Source organism: Lampris incognitus, chromosome 4 (genome assembly GCF_029633865.1).
Source record: "Lampris incognitus isolate fLamInc1 chromosome 4, fLamInc1.hap2, whole genome shotgun sequence".
NCBI lineage: Eukaryota > Metazoa > Chordata > Actinopteri > Lampriformes > Lampridae > Lampris > Lampris incognitus.
Genome location: NC_079214.1, coordinates 5,184,369 through 5,211,074, shown reverse-complemented (window position 1 = coordinate 5,211,074; position 26,706 = coordinate 5,184,369). Strand labels below are relative to the sequence as shown.

Sequence of the window (26,706 nt, the reverse complement as noted above, 5' to 3'; positions counted from 1 at the left end):
GAGAGGTCTTCCTCAGAGAGACCCAGGTTGCCCAGGATCATCACTGTTCCTTTCTCGTAGAGGTCTGTAAGGGTTTGTTTGTCATCTGGGTTTATTTTTAGCGAGCGCCCTCCACTAAAACCCTCTTTCTTAATGGAGGGGTGGCGATATCTTATGGCAGCGTGCCATGCCTGCGCATTGCCACTGTGGAAAATGAGATTTAATTTATTTCCATTTTTCAGATTGTTAGCAAATAGTGTCTCTGGGCTGTTCTTCAGGAGCTTCTCTTTGTACTTTTTCCTTGCAGAATCATTTTTCTATCTATCTATCTATCTATCTATCTATCTATCTATCTATCTATCTATCTGTCTGTCTGTCTGTCTGTCTGTCTGTCTGTCTGTCTGTCTGTCTGTCTGTCTGTCTGTCTGTCTGTCTGTCTCTGTCTGTCTGTCTATCTATCTATCTATCTATCTATCTATCTATCTATCTATCTATCTATCTATCTATCTATCTATCTATCTATCTATCTGTCTGTCTGTCTGTCTGTCTGTCTGTCTGTCTGTCTGTCTGTCTGTCTGTCTGTCTGTCTGTCTCTGTCTGTCTGTCTATCTATCTATCTATCTATCTATCTATCTATCTATCTATCTATCTATCTATCTATCTATCTATCTATCTATCTATCTATCTATCTATCTGTCTGTGTCTGTCTGTCTATCTATCTATCTATCTATCTATCTGTCTGTCTGTCTGTCTGTCTGTCTGTCTGTCTGTCTGTCTGTCTGTCTGTCTGTCTGTCTGTCTGTCTGTCTGTCTGTCTGTCCGTCCGTCCGTCCGTCCGTCCGTCCCTCTCTCTCTCTCTCTCTCTCTCTCTCTCTCTCTCTCTCTCTCTCTCTCTCTCTCTCTCTCTCTCTCTCTCTCTCTCTCTCTCTCTCTCTCTCTCTCTCTCTATCTATCTAGCTACCCATCCATCCATCGATACATTGGGGACTTTTATTATGAAGGGAACCGTTGCCGGAAACCAGTGTCGTTATTCTTCGGCCCTCGCGTTGGTTAGCCAGCGAGGGAGGAAGACGCTCGAGACAGAAATGGCGGCAGCGGCGTGACGTGCTGCTGCGGTGGAAAAGGACCTTAAAAGCTTTCGTCTCGTCTGTCAGCGCGTCGCTATGAGAACGGGAAGCCATGTCTGAGTAGGACGGTGCTTTTGTAATTGTCATTACAAAACCGACGGCGCCTTTCCTGGGGAGAGTTTTCGTCTCGTTAGCGGCGGAGAGGAGAACCTCACCGGGGGAGCATGGCTTCTCACAGCAACCAGGTAGCCTAGCATGGTAGCATGCTAGCAGGCTAGCGTTAGCCTGCCGGAGAGCTCCTCATGCCGTCCGTCCGTGTGTGTGTGTGTCCGTGTGTTCAGTTTTAACTCGTTTTAGACACAACTTCGACCCGCAGCGGCGCCTGGAGAGGAGCCGTGTGTGGTCGGAAGGTCTCTTAGTTAATCTTGTGTATATGGGGAATGTGCTGTTTAATGCCCCCCCCTCCCTTCCCACCTCCCCACCCCCCCCACGGCTCGTTCCCCCATTGAAACTCCAGCAGCAGCGTGGGTAACAGGCCACGGCGGCTCTCCATTCAATCAGCCTGCCGTGCTTTATAATTAATGAGTTAATCGAACTCTATTAATGGGGCGCGGAGGCGAACGTGCTCGTTGTGACCGTTCGTGTCCTGAGCTAAAAGGCAAAACTTAAGACAAATCAGCGTGTGTGTGTGTGTTTTTGTTTTTTTTATAAATTGGGGGTTTTGGGGCAGTGGTCTACCGGCGGCACACGCTGCCCCGGAGGGGCGAAGCGCCAGAGCGACACTTTGTTGCGAGATCCCACAAGTGTCACAAGGTTCCCCCGACAAGTGTCGGGGTGATCACGAGAAATGCTGCGTGTTGTCAGCGTGGCCCACCCACCCCGGCGATGCATGCGACGGGGCCTTGGGACGGACGGCACGTTTTCCTGGGCGGAAAATGCTGTGTGTCGAAGCGCGAACGTTCCCTAAATCCGGGTGGGTGTTCTTTTTGTTGTAAACTCGCAACGAATCGCCAACTCCTCGTAATCGCCATTTTAAAGTTCGCTCAGCGGCGCGTTCGTCTTTCGCCTCCAGCATCTAGCCAGCCAGCCTGTCCTGCTAGCCAGCCAGCCTGTCCTGCTAGCCAGCCTGCTAGCCAGCTAGCCATCCAGCCTGTCCTGCCAGCCAGCCAGCCTGCTAGCCAGCCAGCCTGTCCTGCTAGCCTGCCTGCTAGCCAGCCAGCCTGCCTGCCTGCTAGCCAACCTGCCTGCTAGCAGGACAGGACAGGTGGTGTGCATTCTAGCCATTTAGGCTAGTTAGCCGCATGAAAATTGCGACAGTCAGGGCCTTCGCTGGCAGTGAGGCTGATTTGATCTGGAAAGACTTCAGATTAAAAAAAACACAACCCCCCCCTGCTAGTTAATGATTATTGGGTTTGTCGCGTTGCCAAAATCGTTCCCATTCACCGTTGTCGCGTTAGCTAACAAGGGTGTTAGAGTCCCCAAGTTTTCCATCATGCGGACAGGCCTGTCCCTGGGCTTGGTGTATGCACACACCTGCTTGGTCAGAAGTTCCTAGATGTTCACCCAGCTCACCAGACCACATCACATGTTAATCCTATAAAGCATATACTTTGTTTGTAGTTTATAATTAATCAATCAAACTTTATATGCCACGTTTCGTGCAGTGCAATGTGCTTTATAGTCAGTGGAAGTGTACGATTAAAAGCAAGGGAATGATAAAAAAAGGGTAAACAATGAAAACATCTGGCCAAGCAGATGTTCTTAATAGGTAGATTTCGCACCCGTCTGGTGTCAACTCATCCCGCCACCTCAGAGACATGAACCCTATTCTGTTTGGGTGGGACTTGAACCCCCTAACATTGGCTATGGTGGGACTTTTAATACAGCACAAGACCTGTCTGAATGGACTGTGAGCTCCCTCTTTATGGAATCAGAAAGACTTTATTGCCACGTGCATTACATGTACTAGGGCTTTTTTTCTTAGCATTGTTAGGGTGCTTTAAGAATTTAGAAAAAAGTGTGGTCTTAAATAAAATAAAGTGTGTGAGATACACTGATGTGTCAAAACATTGTGACCACCTGCCTAATATGCTGTTGGTCCTCCCATGTGCCGCCAAAACAGTGCTGACCCTCCGAGGCATGGACTCCACAAGTTCCCTGGAGGTGTCCTGTGTTATCTGGCACCAAAACATTAGCAGCAGAGCCTTCAAGTCTTGTAAGTTGCGAGGTGGAGCTGCCATGGATCGGACTTGTCGGTCCAGCACATCCCACAGATGCTCAATTGTATTGAGATCTGGAGAATTTGGAGGCCACGGCAACACCTTGAACACTTCATCAGGTTCCTCAAACCATTCCCGAACAGTGTGCAGAGTGGCAGGGTGCATCCTCCTGCAGAAAGAGGCCGCTGTCCTCAGGGAATACCGCTGCCATGAAGGGATGTACCTGGTCTGCAACCATGTTTAGGTAGGTGGCACGTGTCAAATTGACGTCCACATGAATGGCCGGACTCAGGGTTTCCCAGCAGAACATTGCCAACAGCGTCACACTTCGTCCTCTGGCTTGTCGTGTTCCCACAGTGCGTCCTGGTGCCATCACTCCTCATAATAAACAGGGTACGCTTCTACGGCCATCCACGTGATCTAAAAGAAAACGGGACTCATTGGACCAGGTGACCTTCTTCCACTGCTCCAGGGGTCCAGTACCAACACTCGCGGGCCCATTGTAGGCACTTTTGACGGTGGACAGGGGTCGTCATGGCCACTCTTGACTGGTCTGCGGCTACACAGCCCCATATGCAGCAGGGTGCAACACACTGTGTGTTGTGACACGTTCCTCCTGTAACCACCCTTAAAGTTTGCTGTGACTTACACCACAGTAGACCTTCTGTCGCTTTGGACCACACAGGGTAGTCTTCGTTGTCCTCGTGCATCGATGAGCGTTGGGCGCCCAACACCCTGTCGTCCGTTTGTGGTTTGTCTCTCCTCGGACCGCTGTCAGTAGGTACTCGCCGCTGCTGACCGGGAGCCCCCCACAAGCCTTGTTGATTCAGAGATGCTCTGACCCAGTCATCTGACAATAGCATATTGGCCCTTGTCAGAGTCGCTCAGGTCTTTACTCCTGGCCATTTTTCCTGCTTCCAACACGTTGACGACGAGAACTGATGGCTCGCTTACCATCTAGTCTACCCAGACCTTGACATGTGGCCTTGTTTGGAGATGCTCAACATTAGTCAGTTCACCTGTGATTGGCCATGTTGTGGTTCATCGGTGTGTATGTATAATATATACGTATGCGTATGCACACATATATAACAGATCTAAAAAATTTACAGTGTAAAGTACAAGTACAATTTAATATACAAATCACAATATATACGTGTATGGGAGAGTGGCTGTCGCTGGGGAGCGGGGGACCTGTTGATTAGTCCAACTGCAACAGGGAAGAAACTTTGTGGTGTGAAGGTTTGTTCCTGATGGACCTTAACCTCTAGCCAGAGGGTGGTCTCCTAAAGGTGGTCTCCAGAGTGGGAGGGGTCAGCAACAATCTTCCCTGCCCGCCTCAAGGTCTTGGAAGCATGCATGTCCTGCAGGGATAGGAGGAAGCAGCTGATTACCTTCTCCGCTGAGCGAACGATGCGATACAGCCTGCCGTGGTCCCTGGTGGTGGTAGCAGGTACCAGACCGCGATCGAGGAGGTTAGGATGGACTCAAATGATGGAAGTATAGAATTTCAGAATCATGTCTGTGGCAGTTGAGTTTCTTCTGCTGCCGCATGAAGTACATCCTCTGCTGTGCTTTTTGTTGATGAGGGAGCTGATATTTGGCTCCCACTTGAGGTCCTGAGCGATGGTGGTGCCCAGGAAACTGGCACGACTCCAAAGTGCTAACTGGGGAGTAGGCCTGGGCCATAAAATGATAGCTATATGTAACAGTGATAGACACTTGTTTAGCAGGAAGAAAATTGTTCGAAAGAATGTTCAGTTGTTTCACTTAAATGCATTAAATGTAAACCGTCATGAAAGCACATAACGAATACGTGTGCTCCCTCCCTGGCTCATAAACAGCCTATCATATCCATTGATAATGGAGCATGCTGCGAGTGATATGCGAACAGCCCATCGTTTAACAGTTTAACAGGTGTGTTGTTTGGTGGCATCATCACCATGTGACACAACAACAGAAATAGTGTGGAGGGAGAAAATAAGTGCAGAGGAATTTGTTGATAAAGACAGGTCAGCTTCCAGAATGGCAGTTTACATTTTTTGTTGTTCTCCGCTTGGTTTGATAAGTGACAGTAGAGAGACAGGAAAGGCGGGGGGGGGGGGGGATTACATGCAGCAAAGGGCCCGGGCTGGATTCGAACCCAGGCCGCTGCGGTAAGGACTCAGCCTTACATGGTACGCGCTCTAGCAGGTGAGCCACCGTGGCGCCTGCAGAATGGCAGTTTTATTATTATTTTTTTATGAAGTCTGACCAATATAACAAAGGAAGGTAGTTCAATTTAAGATAAAGTGGTTTTATTAAACTTTTTTTCTCATGGTCTTTGTTAAAAATAGGTCATTGAATTTATCAATAATTATGGACATCGACTGAAATTAAACATTTTATCGTGATTCTTCAGCTTTATCGCCCAGCCCTACTGGGAAGTCACACGGGGTGGGGGGGCTGGGCTGGGCTTCTGAAGTCCAGCACCGTCTCCACTGTCCTCAGGGGATTAGCTCCAGGTTGTTCTGGCTGCACCAGAAAGCCAGGTGGTCAACCTCCCATCTGTAAGCAGACTCCTCACTCTGAGACGAGTCCAATAAAGGAAAGGAGATATCTTGGTTTTTGACCATGTTGAAGCCCAACAAGAAGTTTCAGCATAGTTTCTCAGTCCTGAAGTGATCAGTGATGCTTGTTTAAATGAATCTAAATGATGCCTGGCATTTTCATCAGGTCTTGGACAAAAATAAAAAAATCTATCATTAAGAAGCTCACAGTTGTATTTTGCAAGTTAAATTGCATGCTGCTGAAACAACACTACACTTTTGAGTTCTTGGATCCAACTTGTTAAATGCAAAGAATCTCTGCCAAGCAGGGTTTAATAGTGCTAAAGAGGCCAGCGTTATGCTTAACTGAGTTCATACGGTGATAGCTGATATTAAAAACTACTGGCATGCCATGTTTCCAATTTTTTCCCATTGATCCCTGATCATTTTTGATCATTTCCATTATCAGCTGGGATCCCAAAACTGTTGTGATGACAGTGAGGCTGGACATACAGCATTTAATGTTCATTTATAATTCAGTTTAATTACCAACTTGGAGTACATTATCCCACGCTGTAAAAAAAAACCCCTATGTTTTGCCCTATTGACCATATTTTCATCAATGTTTTCATCGTATGGTGTCATTGTCAGGTTTACGCAAGTGTGAGCTGAAGGTGATGAACATTAACCACCTATAGGTTGCAGCAAGATTAGCTTGTTAGTGATTTTGCCTCTTTTGGAGGCTTTTGCCTTTTGGTCGTGTGTTGTTAAATGTCACTAGATGCTCCCGAGTGGGATGGATTTTACGTCAGGAAATGGAATTTGAAGACATTAAATATGCGAAATTCAGGGGAATTATATATGGGATCCCAGCAGTAGGACCTGTAATTTAGTGCTAACTAGAAGGCAGGGCCTAATGATTCTGGATTAAACAGGAATTGTGATTTTTTTTTTTTTTTGTTGCTTCGAATTGATCACAATTGTCAGTTCTCACACATCAATTTTTAAATAATTTTTTTTTTTATGTTGTGTATATATAAAAGATAATGTGGTAGCTCACAGACTAGTGGACAAGTCTCATCGTATCAGCGGTGTTTCAGAGACAAGAACAATGCTCAATGTTATGGCTCTAAACTTGGTCAATGCCTGGTTAGGTGGTGGCTAACTATTGGTCCGGCAGATTATAGGATCTGTTTATTGTTTTTATTTCAAATATTGGAATTGCTATTTTGAATGAATTGATTGATTGATTGTCAATTTTTATGTGATGCTTGCCCTTATCTGCTTACTCGCAACTCTGCAAGGTAGTTTAGTTTCGGTGTCTGGCTCAGTGTTCCTCCTGCATTATCTGGTTGGTTGAAACGAAGACGATGAGTAAATGGCCAATCAAAAATCTCTGTAAATGCAGGAATTCAAATAGAATTAAGTGGCTTTCCACCCTTGTCAAGGTTAACCTAAGTGTTCAGTTTATTTATCCCTGAAAAAAACATATTGCTTGACTCCTCTTCCTAACCATAACCCCAAACTTAACCCCTATTAGGGCTGTCATGATCATGGAATTTTACTTGAAGAGTGTCGTACAAATAATCGCGATTAACGATTTAATTGTCTCTTTTTTTTTGCTTTTTCTCCCAAATTGTACTTGGCCAATTACCCTATTTTCTTAGCCGTCCCGGTCGCTGCTCCACCCGCTCTGCTGATCCAGGGAGGGCTGCAGACTACCACATGCCTCCTCCCATACATGTGGAGTCACCAGCCGCTTCTTTTCACCTGACACTGAGGAGTTTCACCAGGGGGACGTAGCACGTGAGAGGATCACACTATTCCCCTCCAGTTTCCTCTCCCCCCGAACAGGTGCCCCGACCGACCAGAGGAGGCGTTAGTTCAGCGACCAGGCCACGTACCCACATCTGGCTTCCCACCGGCAGACTTAAAACCAAAATGTGCCCACAGCGGTGCTGTGGTGTTTGGCTTTGCAACTATGTCCATCATGTTAATGTCAGCAGACGGCCGTCGAAATGCAGTCGTCGAATATTATAGAATAAGCGTCTCAAGATAAACAGTTTGTTGGTGCTAATTCACCACCATTGATGTTTTTTTTTTTACATTTTTTATTATTGTTAATATACAATCAACAAGGCACAACATATTCAAGAGAATATATTTTTTACAACAAACAAAAGAAACTGAGCGAGCATAATCATAACAAAACATTAATTACAAAAAATAAAATAAAACACAAGTGGTCAATCAGGAATTAAGGCACATAGATACTGATAAAGACATAGGGCTTTTTGAGTTTTACAACATTTTACATATTTTTTATATATCTCATTTTGATATGCAGCAAATATTGGAATCATTTTTAAAAAGCGACATTTGTGTATGAAAAATTTAGCCAAAATAATTAAATTATTATTCCCAAATTCTCTTTTCTTGTCCTCCAATTCTACTCTACTACTTTCGGCTGCTCCCGTTAGGGGTCGCCACAGCGGATCATCCTTGTCCTCCAATTGTAAACCAAATTTTATATTTTCATATGTTAGAATCTGAATAATTTGATCATTGCAGATTATCCAATTTGAAAAGCATCCCAAAAGGCCCTAATTAAGCTACACGAGAAAAAAAGATGTTCTATTGTTTCAATGTCTGCATTACAGAAAGTGCAACTATTTAAATCTAAATTAAACCTTTGGTGTTGGAAGTCATTACATGGGTAGATCTCGTTTAACATTTTAAAGTGAACCTCTTTAGCCTTGGGTGGGATTGGGAAGGAAGGGTAACTGGTTCTTATCTTAATTATAAAATTTCTGATGTATTCTTTGAACAGAACACAATTTTCCTCTTCAAGGGTGAAGAGAAACAAATTGAGGGGAGATTAGTCCTTAATGATTTATTATTGCATTTTTTATCTAAAAAACATCCATCTATGACTAAAGTAGGCACTGGTGGAATAACCACAGAATAGTCCCCTACCATGGATGTATTAGAGGATGCCGGATCTAAAATTGGCGCCTGTTCATTTCTACGAGAATTGCTCGCCCGGCGAATACAGCGAAATAGTTTCTGGCTTCCGGGTTACTTCCGGGTACATGGGGCCCACTGAATATGCGCAGTAGAGTTACTCCCATCATGCCTCTGGGCTATGAGAACGAGCGAACCGCGTTCAGGATCCAGCGCTGTGCGTTCATGAATGCTATGCTAGCGGACTTCATGGATGCATAATAAGACTACTACGGGACTTACTTGGGACTTGAAACCATGGATGTGTTTATACAAAACAGCAACACCAACCAACAATGAAGATAATGTTCCAGAAATGTTTTGTTCATCCGAACAGCGTTTGTTTAACCTAGCAAAGATGCTGGTTCCCGAGACACAACATGACCGTGTGTAGAGTGCTCGTACAAAGCCGTGATGTCGTGCAGAAAAACAAAGATTTTTCTGGGCTTTGGAACATTTTTAAAAAGATTTAAACCCCATGGCTTAAAATGTACAATACAGAGTAATAATGTACCACGATTATAGCTGCAGGTGTCCTGTCAACAGTTTTACAGGCGTCTCTTTTACAACACTGGTCTATGGGGAAAATTCTTCTTGGGCCGCAGGGGATTTTTCGCTGCAATACCGCGAGTGACCACTGGAGAAAAATTGGCTGCAATGCTGAACTGCGGCACAAATAGGCGATTTAATGGTATGTATGAACTGCACACAATTCAAAACATTCTCAACTAGTGTCATATGTACGCCACTAGCTAAGAATCAGAATTAGCTATCCTTGCTGCGATCACATGGTTTCTGGGAGAACGTTTGTGAAGACACTCCCGGTTATACAGGTAGTCCCCAGATAACGAACGCCTGACTTACGAACTGCCGTACTTACGAACCGACCTCTAAAAATCGAGTTACACACAATGGTTTGTACTAATGAACGGACAGGTTACTTTGCGCGATGCCCAGAACACTGCGCGTTTTAGGCACTGATCTCAAAAAAAGACTGGAATTCACGATATGAAGTGAAGCCGGCATGGGCGACTTGGCGGCCATCTTAGGTAGACCAAGAAGCGATCAAATTGCATTAGAATTGCCAGCTAAAATGTTGAGTTGCGGCGCATACCAGTGCTCTAACCGCACAGGGGCGAAAAAAGTGGCAGTTCAGAAAATATAACATTTCACAAGTAAGTACCCTTTTTTATTTGACTCTTGCATTTAAGATGCCATAGCAACTGCTGTTTTAAGATGCCTTGATTTGTCAAAATGTTTTTCCCGAGCTGGCTCCTCAGACAGAATGACACAGAGCGTGCCGCTCGCGAGGGAGAGAGCGGTGCGTCCTGGCCTCATCAGGCCGCTGCTCGCAATCGCTGCAACACGCTAGCTCGCTACCTAAGAAAATGACAGTATACTAGGCTACTTTACGATCACCTACACTACCGTTCAAAAGTTTGGGATCACCCAAACAATTTTGTGTTTTCCATGAAAAGTCACACTTATTCACCACCATATGTTGTGAAATGAATAGAAAATAGAGTCAAGACATTGACAAGGTTAGAAATAATGATTTGTATTTGAAATAAGATTTTTTTTACATCAAACTTTGCTTTCGTCAAAGAATCCTCCATTTGCAGCAATTACAGCATTGCAGACCTTTGGCATTCTAGCTGTTAATTTGTTGAGGTAATCTGGAGAAATTGCACCCCACGCTTCCAGAAGCAGCTCCCACAAGTTGGATTGGTTGGATGGGCACTTCTTGCGTACCATACGGTCAAGCTGCTCCCACAACAGCTCAATGGGGTTCAGATCTGGTGACTGCGCTGGCCACTCCATTACCGATAGAATACCAGCTGCCTGCTTCTGCTCTAAATAGTTCTTGCACAATTTGGAGGTGTGTTTAGGGTCATTGTCCTGTTGTAGGATGAAATTGGCTCCAATCAAGCGCTGTCCACTGGGTATGGCATGGCGTTGCAAAATGGAGTGATAGCCTTCCTTATTCAGAATCCCTTTTACCCTGTACAAATCTCCCACCTTACCAGCACCAAAGCAACCCCAGACCATCACATTACCTCCACCATGCTTAACAGATGGCATCAGGCATTCTTCCAGCATCTTTTCATTTGTTCTGCGTCTCACAAACGTTCTTCTTTGTGATCCAAACACCTCAAACTTGGATTCATCCGTCCACAACACCTTTTTCCAGTCTTCCTCTGTCCAATGTCTGTGTTCTTTTGCCCATCTTAATCTTTTTCTTTTATTGGTCAGTCTCAGATATGGCTTTTTCTTTGCCACTCTGCCCTGAAGCCCAGAATCCCGCAGCCGCCTCTTCACTGTAGATGTTGACACTGGTGTTTTGCGGGTACTATTTAATGAAGATGCCAGTTGGGGACCTGTGAGGCGTCTGTTTCTCAAACTAGAGACTCTAATGTACTTATCTTCTTGCTCAGTTGTGCAACGCGGCCTCCCACTTCTTTTTCTACTCTGGTTAGAGCCTGTTTGTGCTGTCCTCTGAAGGGAGTAGTACACACCGGTGTAGGAAATCTTCAATTTCTTAGCAATTTCTCGCATGGAATAGCCTTCATTTCTAAGAACAAGAATAGACTGTCGAGTTTCAGATGAAAGTTCTCTTTTTCTGGCCATTTTGAGCGTTTAATTGACCCCACAAATGTGATGCTCCAGAAACTCAATCTGCTCAAAGAAGTGCCCATCCAACCAATCCAACTTGTGGGAGCTGCTTCTGGAAGCGTGGGGTGCAATTTCTCCAGATTACCTCAACAAATTAACAGCTAGAATGCCAAAGGTCTGCAATGCTGTAATTGCTGCAAATGGAGGATTCTTTGACGAAAGCAAAGTTTGATGTAAAAAAAATCTTATTTCAAATACAAATCATTATTTCTAACCTTGTCAATGTCTTGACTCTATTTTCTATTCATTTCACAACATATGGTGGTGAATAAGTGTGACTTTTCATGGAAAACACGAAATTGTTTGGGTGATCCCAAACTTTTGAACGGTAGTGTATATGTGCAAGCAAGGCTCTTACACTTTCCAAGGAGTCTGTTGTTTGTAAACAACAGAGTCTCATATTCTCATGTTCTGCAATCATGATCTTACATTTAGAAGTTTTGTCAGCTGTTTTCGCAACTTCTTGCCAGCTAGATGTCAGTGAATGTTCTCATTCATCCAGGTCATGGTTATCCAAAGGAGTAGAATCAAGTGCAACTGGACTTGGTATATGTCCGTGAAGACGTTTCGCCTCTCATCCAAGAGGCTTCCTCAGTTCGGGCCTTTCTGACTAGACCAAGCTAGTCTGCCAGCTAGCTTTGCAGTGCATTCTTTGCCAAGATGATCCAGTCGTATCTTGCAATAATTACAAGATTACTTTTATAAGATTAAAAACATGATTATCCGTGACAGCAGTGTCGAACGTGTGAGGAGCCAGCCCGGGAATTTTTTTTGACAAATCAAGGCATCTTAAATAAGCAGTTGCTATGGCATCTTGAATGCAAGAGTCAAATAAAAAAGGGTACTTACTTGTGAAATGTTATATTATCTGAATTGCCACTTTTTTGTGCCCCTGTGCGGTTAGAGCACTTGTATGTGCCTCAACTCAGCATTTTAGCTGGCAATTCTAATGCAATTTGATCGCTTCTTGGTCTACCTAAGATGGCGCCGATCAAGTTCAATTGGCCTTCATAAATTGGTGGCACGGAATTATGGGTTGCGCGATCCAGTCTTTTTTTGAGATCAGTGGTTTTAGGCAGGTTGTCGGGCCGAGGAAGAACAACGCCACGCCGTCATCGCCATTCTTAAGTCAGATCGCACTAGACGTATGTTGTGTTGGCACTTAAATTTTTCATGTGTTTACCCTCGTAATCATGGCTTCAAAGCGTAAATCTGATGCCGGTGATGGCGATGCATCGTAGAAAAAGAAAACGATCACGGTTGAAACGAAAGTGGAAATAATAAAGCGTTCAGCGAGAGGTGAAGCGCTCGTATAGTTTTTTCACTTACCCGAGCCGGCTGTCGTTTCTGGCGCCAGAAACGGGGGCAGGTGGGTAGTTTGAAACGTAAGAAATGTTTCTTTAATCAAAGAAAGTTGATTCAGTTTATCTGGATACAACGTTGTACATTGGTTTTCTTACCCGGGTTATTGAGCGTGCATGAAGACATGTTTCTCATGTTCTCTCTAAATTATCAATACTGTATTGTTACATTTATTATTATTACTGCATTATTATGTTTATGGTGTTTTAGGTAAAATGTATACTATATACCTGTGCCCCCGTCCATAGGGTCAGTGGTTGTCATTAACCGCATCCGATGTAAAATTTGACCAAATCATTATGCGGATTGGCAAAACCTTACCGGATCAGTCGAGGCTCCATACGGGATGGGCCGAGGCCCGGGTTAACAACGGCCACCATTGGTGCTGTGCCCTCACAGGGTACCGATGGAAACTGTAAAATCCGCTGTAGCGACCCCTGAGAAACAAGGAATAAACTGAAGAAGAAGAAGATATACTATATACTAAGACAAACATTTGATTAATTGACCCTACATATGAACTGTAGGTAACTGTTCCAACTTGGATACAAATCTGACACAAGAACAGACCCAAAAATGGAACTTGTTCGTAACCCGAGGACTACCTGTATTACGCAACGTCATAGCACAGCAAATGAGAGGGTGCTTGGTTTTATGCACGGAGCATCCAGATGTACGTGATGCTGATTTGATCTCGTTTATGATGCAAATTGGTTTGAGAAATAAATTGAGATTGTGATTTCAGTATGGTTGTGCAGGTCCTACTAGTAGAGTTAATCTTGCATTGAGATTGAGACATCCCAGTGAAGAGGTATTAAGATTTAAGAAAGACCGTAAACGCAGAGGAAAATGCTCGTCAAATAAAAAGTAGGTTTTTAGTTTAAATTTGAAGTATCAGCTTCTCTGATGTCAGCAGGTCCATAGAAAAGTTTTAGCGTTGATTAAATTCACTGCAATCAAGGCTTTGGTATCTTTTTAAACAGAAAGGTGCCTAACACTTTATAAGGTCTGTTAAGTGAGCTTAAGGAGGGTGCGATATTGTCAAACTTGAGCGTTTTAGTCATGAACCCAGCAGTGGAATTCTGCACCATCTGGAAGTTCTTGTGTGGCAAGCCATAGAAAAAGAAAGCAATCTTGTCCGGATGAATCAAACACATGGATACAGATCTCACTTTCCCCAAATGAGGCCTTTGTCTCACTGGACCATTTACCAGCATCTCTATTATCAAATTTAAGAAGTAAAAAAAGAACCAGTTTTCTACTGCAAATACGCATGCCTCTAATACTTTTTTTCCAATGCTAATAATTCTAATTTCTAATATTTTTATCAAACTGATAGGTCAGTGTGTGCTGCAGTGTACCGTGCTGGCAAGGAGATGTGTGCATGGTTATCATTTGTGTTTCTGTTACTGTTGACATGAAAACAGGACGAGGAAGTCCCACAGAAAAATTAGTGATTACAACAAATGGCACAATGCAACGGTGTCATTTTATGTTGATCACATGATGCATCTACTCCGCTGACCGCAACACTGATTCAGACATTTTAGTTTTGTTTTATAATGTTTTTTTTGGGGGGGGGGGGTTCCCCCCTTTTTTCTCCCCAATTGTACTTGGCCAATTACCCCACTCTTCTGAGACCGTCTCAGTCACTGCTCCACCTCCTCTGCCGATTCGGGGAGAGCTACAGGCTACCACATGCCTCCTCCAATACATGTGGAGTCGCCAGCTGCTTCTTTTCGCCTGACAGTCACGAGTTTCACCAGGGGGGATGTAGCGCGTGGGAGGAATCACGTTATTCCCCCCAGTTCCCCCTCCCCCTCGAACAGGCGCCCCAACCGACCAGGAGAGGCGCTAGTGTAGCAGCCAGGACGCATACCCACATCCGGCTTCCCACCCGCAGACACGGCCAATTATGTCTGCAGGGACACCCGACCAATCCGGAGGTAACACGGGAATTTGACCTGGCAAGCCCAGTGTTGGCAGGCAATGGAATAAATAGACAGCTGCGCTACCTGGACACCCTTGTTTTCTAATATTAAAAGACAAACGCCCACCAGTTGGGATTTCATTATACTAGGATCAGTGCAGGATGTAATAATGGTGCCATATGACAATAAAAACCTTATACGATTGGGCATCACCGGATGTGACAAAACCAGTCATTGAATAGTGACATCATTGAGCTTTCCCACCGGTATGATCTGGCTGCAGTAAGCACGGTTCTCAAATGGGGCCAAAAATCCAGAAATAAGTTGATTTAGAACCGTTTGATGCCAAACCATGCATTACTGAAATGTTGTCAGTATGGTTGCTTTCTGTGGTCAGAGCCATTTGGCCTTAATATGAAAGAGCGCCTTAAATTGGAAGGGATTATTCCTCAGCTACTACATACAACTGAGTGTTGGCTGCATATTAATGAAAATTGATTCTATCACTGCAAATAATTTTTCAAGGAAGTAGGATACATAAAGATAACTGCAGAGTATTTTAGAGGTAACACAACCATGAAAGACACATTGTGTTTTCGAGGCGGCTGTTAAGACCTGGTATTACATGTGTCTTTGGTGAACCGATCACAAGTGGACAACTCATAAGTACTATGTCTTCACACCTGGCATTAGAATGCATCTCCACATGCGTCAGGAGTGACCATTTGTGATCAGGTCTCACTTACACGCTCTCCTCCTCCTCTTGTAGGTGCTACCCAGCACTGTACACCAAAATAATCAGTCACAAGAACAGTTTCTTTCTGCAGGCATGTCGCCCTGATGAACACCTAAAGAATCCCTGTGCAATATAGCTGTAACACTGAACAGGCGTTGCAGTATTTACAGGCGTTGGACAGCGGCCATTTTAAATTGTTTGAGAAAGAGTATTAAAGTTGTTAAAATGTTAATTTTGGTGTCAATCATTTCCTAACAGACACACTAACGTGTAATGCATTAATATCTCAATTGGGTATTCATCTTGACAGAATATAGAGTTTGAAAATCTTGGTAGTCAAAATAACCACCCATGGTCATTCTAGTAGTTTTTAAGTTCTGGTCATTGTTTGGGAGTCCTTCAGTAGGCAGTCAGCCATTCAATGGGGCTTGGGACACATGTGCATTTACACTTCAAATGCAATGTGAGCAAATGCGTCCCAGGCCACCTCCAAATGTGACTTGAGCGATGGGATCTCAAGAATGGATTGAGGACACTTCGGGTGTATTCATACCTGTGCTTAGAGTGGTCCACTTGTGATTGGATCACCCAAGATGCAGGTTAATGCCAGGTAAAAACATCCTCCTAGATAAACAGGACTTGAGCCAAGAAAGAGCCAAGCCAAAAGTGTTGGTATAGTTCTCAAGTTGATCTAAAGCCTCCTACAGACTGTGCGATTTGGGCCGTCTCAAACAAGAGATGACTAAACTTGGGGATATCTTTGGCCGTAGCTCCAAAACGGTGGTCCTACATTGCACTGTGAGACAGGTTCAAAGATGGCCGTTATTACAGTCTTGTGATCGAAGATAACCTGGGACAAGTCTGACAGTGTCAGAAGTTTTGGATGACCATCTCACAGTGTGACTGCTGCTACAACCTACGTCTGTCTACTAACCAATCGATGGAAATGAACGCACCGATCAACGCGACGCAGAATCTTCGCTGGCGCTGAACACAAACAGACTTAGCATCTGTGACCCAAATGCGATGGATTCAACAAAACGAGCAGCAAAACGATTCCTGCTTGGCGTCATGTTGCTCTACCAGCGGCCTAGATTGATTCCGCGCACTGATGTGGCACGCACGCTGATGATGCTTTTATGGACTTGCGTCATAGCCTGCGATTCAGTAGGCGTTATCGTCGTACAGTCTACATACATGACACTTGATGTCATACTCAAGTTTATTAGATCCATATCGCACAGTGTGGCTTGCAATAAACTTATAGGACTGCTAAAATCAGTCTGTAGGAGGCTTAAGGAAATAAAAACCAAGGTATTTTCTCATTAGATGTTTTTTTTTTGAGAATCTTTGAAAACAGTGGAAGTTTTGAAGGTTGTTGTATAGTTGTTGCGTGCCCCTAGACAAGTTTAGCTTTTTCCAACAGTGATTCAATCACACAGGTTTTTAAAGGCAGCAAGTAAGTGCCAGTTAATATTTAGAAGGATCATTGTTCCTTCAGTGTTTCATTAGAGGTTTTTCTCCCGTGTGTGTTTACCAAGTCAGGCGGCCTTTGTTAAGCGAATACGATACAGGCACAGAAATGCTCAAGGTTTACTAAAAACATGGAAGACCTTACTTGTAGTGTTGCTGTTGCTGTGTTTTCTTGATAAAACAAATTGTCAATTGATAGTATTTTGTATTCCAGTTTGAGAGTACAGGGTAGAGACATTTCAGACCTTTGGACCCTTATTATGACTAAACCACATGAGGAGGGATCGGATCTTGGGTGTTTGTCTTGTATATGTAGGTATTGCTTTTTAGTTTGGCTGATAGCTTTACTTCTCTGTGCATAAGTTGGAACAAAATGTTACTGGAAAATCCGGTGGGGCTGCTTCCGTATACCTTTTTTTTTGACTGGATGTTTTCATACATTGTCAGTATACCGTTGCCTTCATGACTGACTACCTGCACACTTCTCTAAATGTTTGTCACCTTAAAAGGCAATTAAATAGGGAGTCTTATTTATTTTATGTAAAAAGCCACGTCTTCCCCCCCCCCTCTTTTTACTCCCCAATTGTCAATTGTACCCGTCCAATTACCCCACTCTTCCAAGCCGTTCCGGTTGCTGCTCCACCCCCTCTTGTCGATCTGGGGAGGGCGTCATTTTACCACATGCCTTCTCTGATACATGTGGAGTCGCCAGCCGCTTCTTTTCACCTGACAGTGAGGAGTTTCGCCAGGGGGACGTAGCGCGTGGGAGGATCCTGCTGTTCCCTCTCCGACCGACCAGAGGAGGCACTAGTGCAGTGATTAGGAAACGTACCCACATCCGGCTTCCCACCCGCAGACATGGCCAATTGTGTCTGTAGGGACGCCCGACCAAGCCGGGGGTAACACGGGGATTCCCATGTTGGTAGGTAACGGAATAGACCGCTACACTACCCGGGCGCCCCACAAAAAGCCATGTCTTTTATATGATGGAGTATTGGGGCCACATTAAGGGGGGGAAATGAGAAGGATTTTTTTCTTTTCTTTGGATTTCGAGAATGTCAAGTATGTGAAGAATAATGTCGGGACCTTTGTTGCAGTAATGCCTGCGTCTCATATGCTGCGCTCGCCTGAGCGCCACACCTTCAGACTCAGACAACTTGATCAGTTGTCTTATTGTGTCTTGTGGTACAACATATCCTCTCTATTGCCTGCAGGGGTAACAATCAATACCCCTGCATCTGTCCATTAGGGCTGTCAAAATTGGCCAAAAAAAGAAAACACTCATGGGTTCAAACCCATTCAAATATATTTTTGAGGTGTGCCCGCAGGTCACAAGTGGTGGATTGTAAGCCAACTGTAGCTTACATAGCTTGCGTACGACTTTATCTCGAGGTTCCACAATTTTTCCATTTTCTGGCCAAAATCCGAAGTATTTCCAAACGGGGCTTTTTAGATTGTTCAGCGGGAAAATCACTCTCTCTGCAGCCGAGTCGGGTTGTGAATGTTGTGCCAGCTGTACCACACGGTTGTTGGATTTTTCACTAGTTTCGGCTTAACCTAAATTTCATTTTCAACCAATGAAGGTGACGTTGTGTGATTCCTGTCCGTCATGCAGTGTATTCAGTGCAGCAGCGAAGGCCCTCGTGAAAATTCACTAGGCAAACGGACCTAGTAGTGCTGCCCCCCCCCCCCGCAAACTAATAATTTTCACACTTGTATGTCTGTTTTTGTTTTTTTACAATTCAGTTATATATTTGAATTTGGACTATTCATTGACAGCCTTACTGTTCATTACCAGCTGTTTCAGTTTTTCCCGAATGTGGGCACCTTTACCAAGGTTGTGTGATTTCTCCTCCTGAACAGACGCAATTTTCGGTACAGTTTCTTCAAAGTCCTGATACTTACTACCACACTGTTTATGCGCTGAAAGAGAAATTTCCTTTTTACTAAAACCGATTCTGAAGTACAGTTTCACCAGAAGTGGTCACGCTAAAGCTCGTAGTTTGATTTATTCTCCAAAGTTCAACTCAAATCTTGAAATGTCCAGTTTATTCTCGACATTTCAACTTTGTTCTTGAAATGTTTTTTTTTTTTTCCCCTTTCTCCCCAATTGTCCCCAGCCAATTACCCCACTCTTCTGAGCTTTCCTGGTTGCTACTCCACCCCCTCTGCTGATCTGGGGAGGGCTGCAGACTACCACATGCCTCCTCCCATACATGTGGAGTCGCCAGCTGCTTCTTTTTACCTGACAGTGGGGAGTTTCACCAGGGGGACGTAGAATGTGGGAAGATCACGCTATTCCCCCCAGCCCCCCCCCCCCCCGAACAGGCTCCCTGACTTGACCAGAGGAGGCGCTAGTGCAGCGACCAGGACACATCCACATCTGGCTTCCTACCTGCAGACACGGCCAATAGTGTTTGTAGGGATGCCCGACCAAGCCGGAGGTAATACGGGGATTCGAACCGGCAATCCCCCTGTTGGTAGGCAGCGGAATAGACCGCTATGCTACCCGGACGCCCTTGAAATGGTATTTCAACTTTATTCTCAACAGTTCGACTTTATTCTCAACATTTCCACTTTATTCTCGAAATGCAAATACAGAAAAAAAATCCCCCCTTAATGTGGCCCTAATATTCAATTTTTTTACCTCCTGATGTATGCCCTACATTTTTGGCCAACCCAAAAGATTTTTTTCTTTTTCCTCCTGCGAATCCGTGATAAAAGCTGTGACAGTTTTGATCCCAATATGGCCTAACATTGTATTCAGACACTATTGAGTGAATCCGACATGTTATATTTCCTAAAGATTGATTTACGTCCCACACAGTTGAAAGGAGACTCATCACGGGATGACACTACTCACCACAACAACAGGGTCACAACACCCTTTTAGAACCCAGATCAATAAGCACGGGTGCCCCACAGGGTTGTGTCAGCTCACCAGTTCTTTTCACATTATACACAAATGACTGTATGAGCAGTCACCCTAGAAACCACATTTTAAAAATTTCCAGATGACACTGCTGTCCTCCAGCCTACTGCACAAAGGCGCAAGTCCTTCAGCCTATTTCACTGAAATATATTTTGTGCAGTGGTGTGACGCCAGCCATCTCATTTTAAATGTGAGAAAACTGAGGAGATGGTACTGGATCCTAGGTCAGTGGGGGATCATGGTCTAGTGGTCATACTGACAAACCAATCAGTCAGGTCGGCTCTTACCCCTGGTACCGTGGTGTTCACTTGGACAACACCTTTAGCTAGAAGGCCAATGCTGGAAGTTTGTGTTCTCGTTTGCAGCAGAAATGATACTTTTTACGCTGACTGAGGGTGTTTGGGGTGGATCAGAGGATTATGTTTTTATTCTATTAGGCCGTATTACAGAGCGTAGTCAGGTATGGGATGTCAGCGTGGTATAGCAATCTCACTGTACAGTTAAAAATCTCAGCTTGCTCGTCTGGTAAAGACTGCCGTGAAGGTTATGGGGGGGAATGACCACCAGTCCCTCCAGTCAATATATGAGCTGTCTGTTCCCAGGCAAGCACAGGGAATATTGTCTGATCCGTCTCACATTCGTCAAGCCGAGTATGGGCAGATTAAAGTGTACCCCAGTGTAAGCGCAACCATTTTAAAAACTCATTTGTGCCTACCTCAATTAAGATTTCAAATAATGTTGCAGAGTTGCAGAGTTGTGCAATAGCTTTTTACACAGACTGATGCGAGAGCTGTGTTATAGATTTTTTTTGATATGATAGGAGGGGTTGTGCAATATGTCGCTTGTTTCTACCACTGGTTGTGTAATATGTGCCACACTGTAATTTGTGGTTGTGATGTGGTACAGTATGTTCTTTTTCCTCCTCATTATTAGTACTAAGGAGGCGGCTATATGATGTGCAGTACTCGAGTCCAAGACAAATTGTCCTTGGGGGCAATAAAATATATCAATCTATATACTCGCATTTTCATACTACTGGCTTTTTTAAAGAACGACCACAGTGAAACTGATAACTTGCAGTCCAGGTGTAATGGAAGGAAACTGTAATGAAAGTCTTGCTGTGTCGAGAAAAGAAGGCGCACCGGGCAAACTTTTTGATAACATATCCCCCAAGTCAAATACTTACCTACAGCTCGCCACACCTGCCCACTAATGGAAAAGTTTTAGGGGAATTACTGTAATGCGAAATAAAATCACTTATCAGGCCAATTTCTCGTCAGTGACAAAACTTGAGGATTCAAAATGCATGACATGCCATCATTAAAGTTTGGCCTAGTTGAATTCAGCTCCTTAAATATGTGTGTGTGTGTGTGTGTGTACATATACATATATGTATACACTACCGTTCAAAAGTTTGGGATCACCCAAACAATTTTGTGTTTTCCATGAAAAGTCACACTTATTCACCACCATATGTTGTGAAATGAATAGAAAATAGAGTCAAGACATTGACAAGGTTAGAAATAATGATTTGTATTTGAAATAAGATTTTTTTTACATCAAACTTTGCTTTCGTCAAAGAATCCTCCATTTGCAGCAATTACAGCATTGCAGACCTTTGGCATTCTAGCTGTTAATTTGTTGAGGTAATCTGGAGAAATTGCACCCCACGCTTCCAGAAGCAGCTCCCACAAGTTGGATTGGTTGGATGGGCACTTCTTTGAGCAGATTGAGTTTCTGGAGCATCACATTTGTGGGGTCAATTAAACGCTCAAAATGGCCAGAAAAAGATAACTTTCATCTGAAACTCGACAGTCTATTCTTGTTCTTAGAAATGAAGGCTATTCCATGCGAGAAATTGCTAAGAAATTGAAGATTTCCTACACCGGTGTGTACTACTCCCTTCAGAGGACAGCACAAACAGGCTCTAACCAGAGTAGAAAAAGAAGTGGGAGGCCGCGTTGCACAACTGAGCAAGAAGATAAGTACATTAGAGTCTCTAGTTTGAGAAACAGACGCCTCACAGGTCCCCAACTGGCATCTTCATTAAATAGTACCTGTTAGAGCCTGTTTGTGCTGTCCTCTGAAGGGAGTAGTACACACCGGTGTAGGAAATCTTCAATTTCTTAGCAATTTCTCGCATGGAATAGCCTTCATTTCTAAGAACAAGAATAGACTGTCGAGTTTCAGATGAAAGTTCTCTTTTTCTGGCCATTTTGAGCGTTTAATTGACCCCACAAATGTGATGCTCCAGAAACTCAATCCGCTCAAAGAAGTGCCCATCCAACCAATCCAACTTGTGGGAGCTGCTTCTGGAAGCGTGGGGTGCAATTTCTCCAGATTACCTCAACAAATTAACAGCTAGAATGCCAAAGGTCTGCAATGCTGTAATTGCTGCAAATGGAGGATTCTTTAACGAAAGCAAAGTTTGATGTAAAAAAAATCTTATTTCAAATAAAAATCATTATTTCTAACCTTGTCAATGTCTTGACTCTATTTTCTATTCATTTCACAACATATGGTGGTGAATAAGTGTGACTTTTCATGGAAAACACGAAATTGTTTGGGTGATCCCAAACTTTTGAACGGTAGTGTATATACATACATACATACATACATACATACATACATACACACACACGCACATACATACACACACATATATATATATATATAAAGCTATAGATATCCCAACCTAAAATTACATATAGGGCCAGCCCCAAACATATGTCAGGCCCACCCTATGGTTCCGCTCGTGTGTGGCGTTGTCACTAAGGCTGAACTCAAATGTCCGAGTGTTCATATATTCGTTCGCTGGGTAGGTATTCAATTTCAATGTTGGGATTCGGGTATTTATTTATTTTTGCTAGCTGTAGGCTATCAATAACGGAGAACTGCAAAATACATTTATCAGCCCATTCTTGTACTATAATCATACTTTTTATTTGCACTGTTAAAATGTGTAAATATATAGTGTCTCAGCTGCGGCGCCTGACATCCCTCTAACTCAGTGTTTCTCAACCGGGGGTCCGCGGACCCCTAGTGGTCCGTGGTGTATTTGCAAGGGGTCCGTGAAAATAAAATATCTTTAAAAAAAAGATCCTATGACATTTATAGAAATAGGATTATTTTACTCAAATGTGACTGAGACCTTTATCTACCTAAACTATAAAGGGTAACAGGACTTTTTTCTCTAATTACATCTGTTTCACAAGTGTAATTTATTGTATTTTAATAAGAGATCTTAAACAGTAACGTTACACATGCTAAAAATGTGCACGTACTTGTGAAATAGTTGAAACTGATCTGAATAATTAAAACAAAACATGAGTAATGTGGGAACATCTGGAGCTATTGAATTGAATGCCTTTATTGTCATCGTACTTTTCAATACAACGAAACTGGGAGTACAACTCCACTATGGTGCAACAATAAAATAAATAAAAAGCACACATTAAAAAGAAAAGAATGATTGAAAAAAGCAATAGGCTAAAACAGCAATGGAATAAAATACACAATAGCAAGACAAGATTAATAAAGGAGCAGCAATGGGATAAAGTGCAGGCATTAAAGTGCGAGAGGTGCCTGTGAGAGGTTTAACTGTGTTTGTTTAGTGTGATTATTGCGTTTGGGGGAAAAAGCTATTGGTGAATCTGGTGGTTTTGGATCTAATGGACCTGAAGCGCCTGCCAGAGGGTAATAGTTCAAACAGGTGGTTGCCGGGGTGTGAATCGTCCTTGATGATGCTTTTGGCTATGGCAATGTCTGAAAGAGGAGGGAATTGCTAAGGCAAATATTGGCCTAAAAAAGCCTTATAATAACTTGTCCATAGGTGCATCCCCAGGCATTGCAGCCATCAACAGCCTCAACCACACCCAAACTACACAACAGACCCTACAGTTCCAAAAACCAGTAACGGGGGAAGAGAAAGAGAGACATAACAGATTCCATAGTACAGTTCATCGCTATGGAGATGAGACCCATTAATGTAGTTGAAGGCTTCAGAAAGTTAATGAAGATGGAGCCTGATTAGTGTACCCCAACGCTCCTGTATTTCTCACACCCTGTTTCTGAAGTACAGCAGTGTGAGAAACCAAATTTTAACTCGTTGAAAACTCAACTGCCTTAAAGTTTCACAACGGACATCTGGACCTGGGTGAGTATGGAGGCATACATGGCTGTCACCTGTCCCTTTATAACCCAGGAGTGGGAACTCTGTGCCTTTGTATCGGAAACCAAAGTAACAGAGGTGAGCCGTACGGGAGTCAACATAGCACAACAGCTTGGAGAAGCGGCGGATGCCTTCGCCATTCCAAATCACAAGCGAGTAGCTTTTCATTTATTTTTATTTGAATGTTTGGAAAGAAGTTGTTTGTTAAAATTAGTGCTGCGCTGCTGTTACCATAACTGCGGTAATTGCGCTACCTACCTTGTTCTATTTATTACTGTTAATTTTATTCAATACAAGGCTATTCATTTATTTTTCATTTAAATTGTTCGTTTATTGAAATGTGCGCTGCTGTTATTATAATTGTGCTGCCTGTTCTATTTATTACAGTTCATTCATTGACAGAAAAATGTTGGAGTACTACACTTAAGCCTACTGTTACAGCTATCTCATTAAAAGTATTGTTGTTATAACAGAAATAAGCATGTTTTGTATCTCTGTTTGACTCTTGTTGGGTTCAGGTTGTAAAACGTTATAGACTTCGGCTAACGGCTGATGGAATGTGGAACTGGAGTTGGCCCCGCCCACTGCTCATAGTGTATAGGAATGTGGAACTGGAGTTGGCCCCGCCCACTGCTCATAGTGTATAGGAATGTGGGACTGAAGTTGGCCCCGCCCACTGCTCATAGTGTATAGGAATGTGGGACTGAAGTTGGCCCCGCCCACTGCTCATAGTGTATAGGAATGTGGGACTGAAGTTGGCCCCGCCCACTGCTCATAGTGTATAGGAATGTGGGACTGAAGTTGGCCCCGCCCACTGCTCCTAGTGTAGAGGAAGGGTTAAATGCGGAGGACAGATTTCATTTCAACGTATGCGAGTGCTGGAAAATGACAGAAATGATAAATAAATATAATTCCATTCCAGTATCCAAACCGCTCATCCTGCTCTCAGGATCGCGGGGATGCTGGAGCCTATCCCAGCAGTCATTGGGCGGCAGGCGGGGAGACACCTATCTTACAAATATAAATCTTAAATTTGTCGGAGCTAGTATGCTGTTTCTGTGCTTCTGTTTCACATCGCTTTCTTGGGCGTCTCAGATTCAGAGCCTATTAAAATGAGCATTTATGTAGGTCTATGATTCATCCACAATAAGAAAAAAATTGTCAAACTGTAATGTCACAAAAAGTGCACAGATAGGACCTCGTTCAACCAAATCCCTCAGGATTGCAAACATGCGTAAAACACACCAAACCTTTTGGACGATGTGCTTATTAACAAATAACAATACAAACAACAATACTGTAGAATAACCGAATCCTTAACAATTAATAGCTTTACTTAAACCGAAAGACACGTGTTGCACCGCTATGCCGTCCATCTCGGCCAACAACAGAGAAATGTCTGGCAGACTCCTTCACGAGTTATGCCCCCCCCCCCCTCCGAAGCTCCGAGTAGTCACCGTTGATTACTACCGAAGCTTCGGAGCCCAAAAAATGGTATTCGGGACAGCCCTAGTCGTCACTGGAGTGAGTTGAAATCATACAGATGGCTAATTTGCCGTAATCCTCGGTCCAAATGAACAGCAAGGGAAGCTTAGTGTGGTACGTGTGGCACGCCTGCAGAAAGAGGCAAAGGGACATTCTTCCTGTTGTGGTGTATTAGCTGTCCTGAGACCATTGGATTATGGCTGCCTTTTTGTCGCTTGTAGTGCCATTTCAGCATTGTGGGCCCTTGTGTGGGGCCTTGTTTGGAAAGAGTTACATATGCTTGAGCTGCACTTTCTTTTCTCTGTGCCCCCTCCCCCTTCATGTCCCACTGTCTAATGCGCTAGAAGGATTAACTGCACAACTAGTGAGTTCATTTCACCTTTTCCCCAGTGGTGGTGACGCCCCCGTTTAAAAACAATATATTTTACTGTACACGTTACTCATAGAACTTCAGGCATGAAAAAAACACTTCTGCTTACTGATGATGTGTTAAGTGTGTTGTCTTCTACATGCATTTAATACACTATTGATTGACTAAATTTCCATTAAAACCCAAACCGCTAACTGGGGCAGAACTTGGAGGAACTCTCCATTTTACTGTAAATAAGGCGGCAAGTGGTGGAACTGTCGTATTGCAGTTTAGCTGAGATTAAGTTAATTATAGCCAACAGGAAAGCAGGTTATCCTCACCAAGCAATATGGGGCAAACCATGGGCTCACTCGAGCAGTGTCCCCCTGCTAAGGTCTGGCCAACTTTGTGGGTTGCATGTTGACATTTTCACCCCTCAAATGCTTTTGACTCATTAATGCACGTTTGTGTTTAATGTGGTGAAACGGTGAGTGATGATCAACCTTTAAATTACATTTTAATCAAATGTTGCAATGCTCATTGTGGCAAACATGCCCTTGTTAATGCTGTTACTTCAGGTCATTGAGCGTAGCTGCTAGTGATGTGTTTCTGCTACAGAATTCAAACAACAGGAAGACAGTAAGGATCTTTCTTTAGCTAGCAGGGGGTAATCCCTGCTCGGATTCATTGGATTCTGGGCTCACAAGTGCATCACACTAAAGGTCTCTGAGCAGTCTTCTATGTACATTCTCCAAGCAAATACCATGCCCTGTTCAAATCTTGTAACTCCTTAAAAGA

The 26,706-nt window shown here is 43.7% G+C and overlaps 1 protein-coding gene across 1 annotated transcript in view; it reads left to right on the top strand.

The window, feature by feature from the left end:
* The first annotated feature begins 1,084 nt into the window (after positions 1 to 1,084).
* The window catches only part of usp10 (ubiquitin specific peptidase 10), a 48,404-nt gene continuing 22,782 nt past the window's right edge, over positions 1,085 to 26,706 (top strand). The window contains exon 1 of the mRNA XM_056278435.1: positions 1,085 to 1,291. Within this exon, the coding sequence (XP_056134410.1) occupies positions 1,271 to 1,291 (21 nt within the window). The 5' untranslated portion in view covers positions 1,085 to 1,270. The remainder of the gene's footprint in view (positions 1,292 to 26,706) is intronic.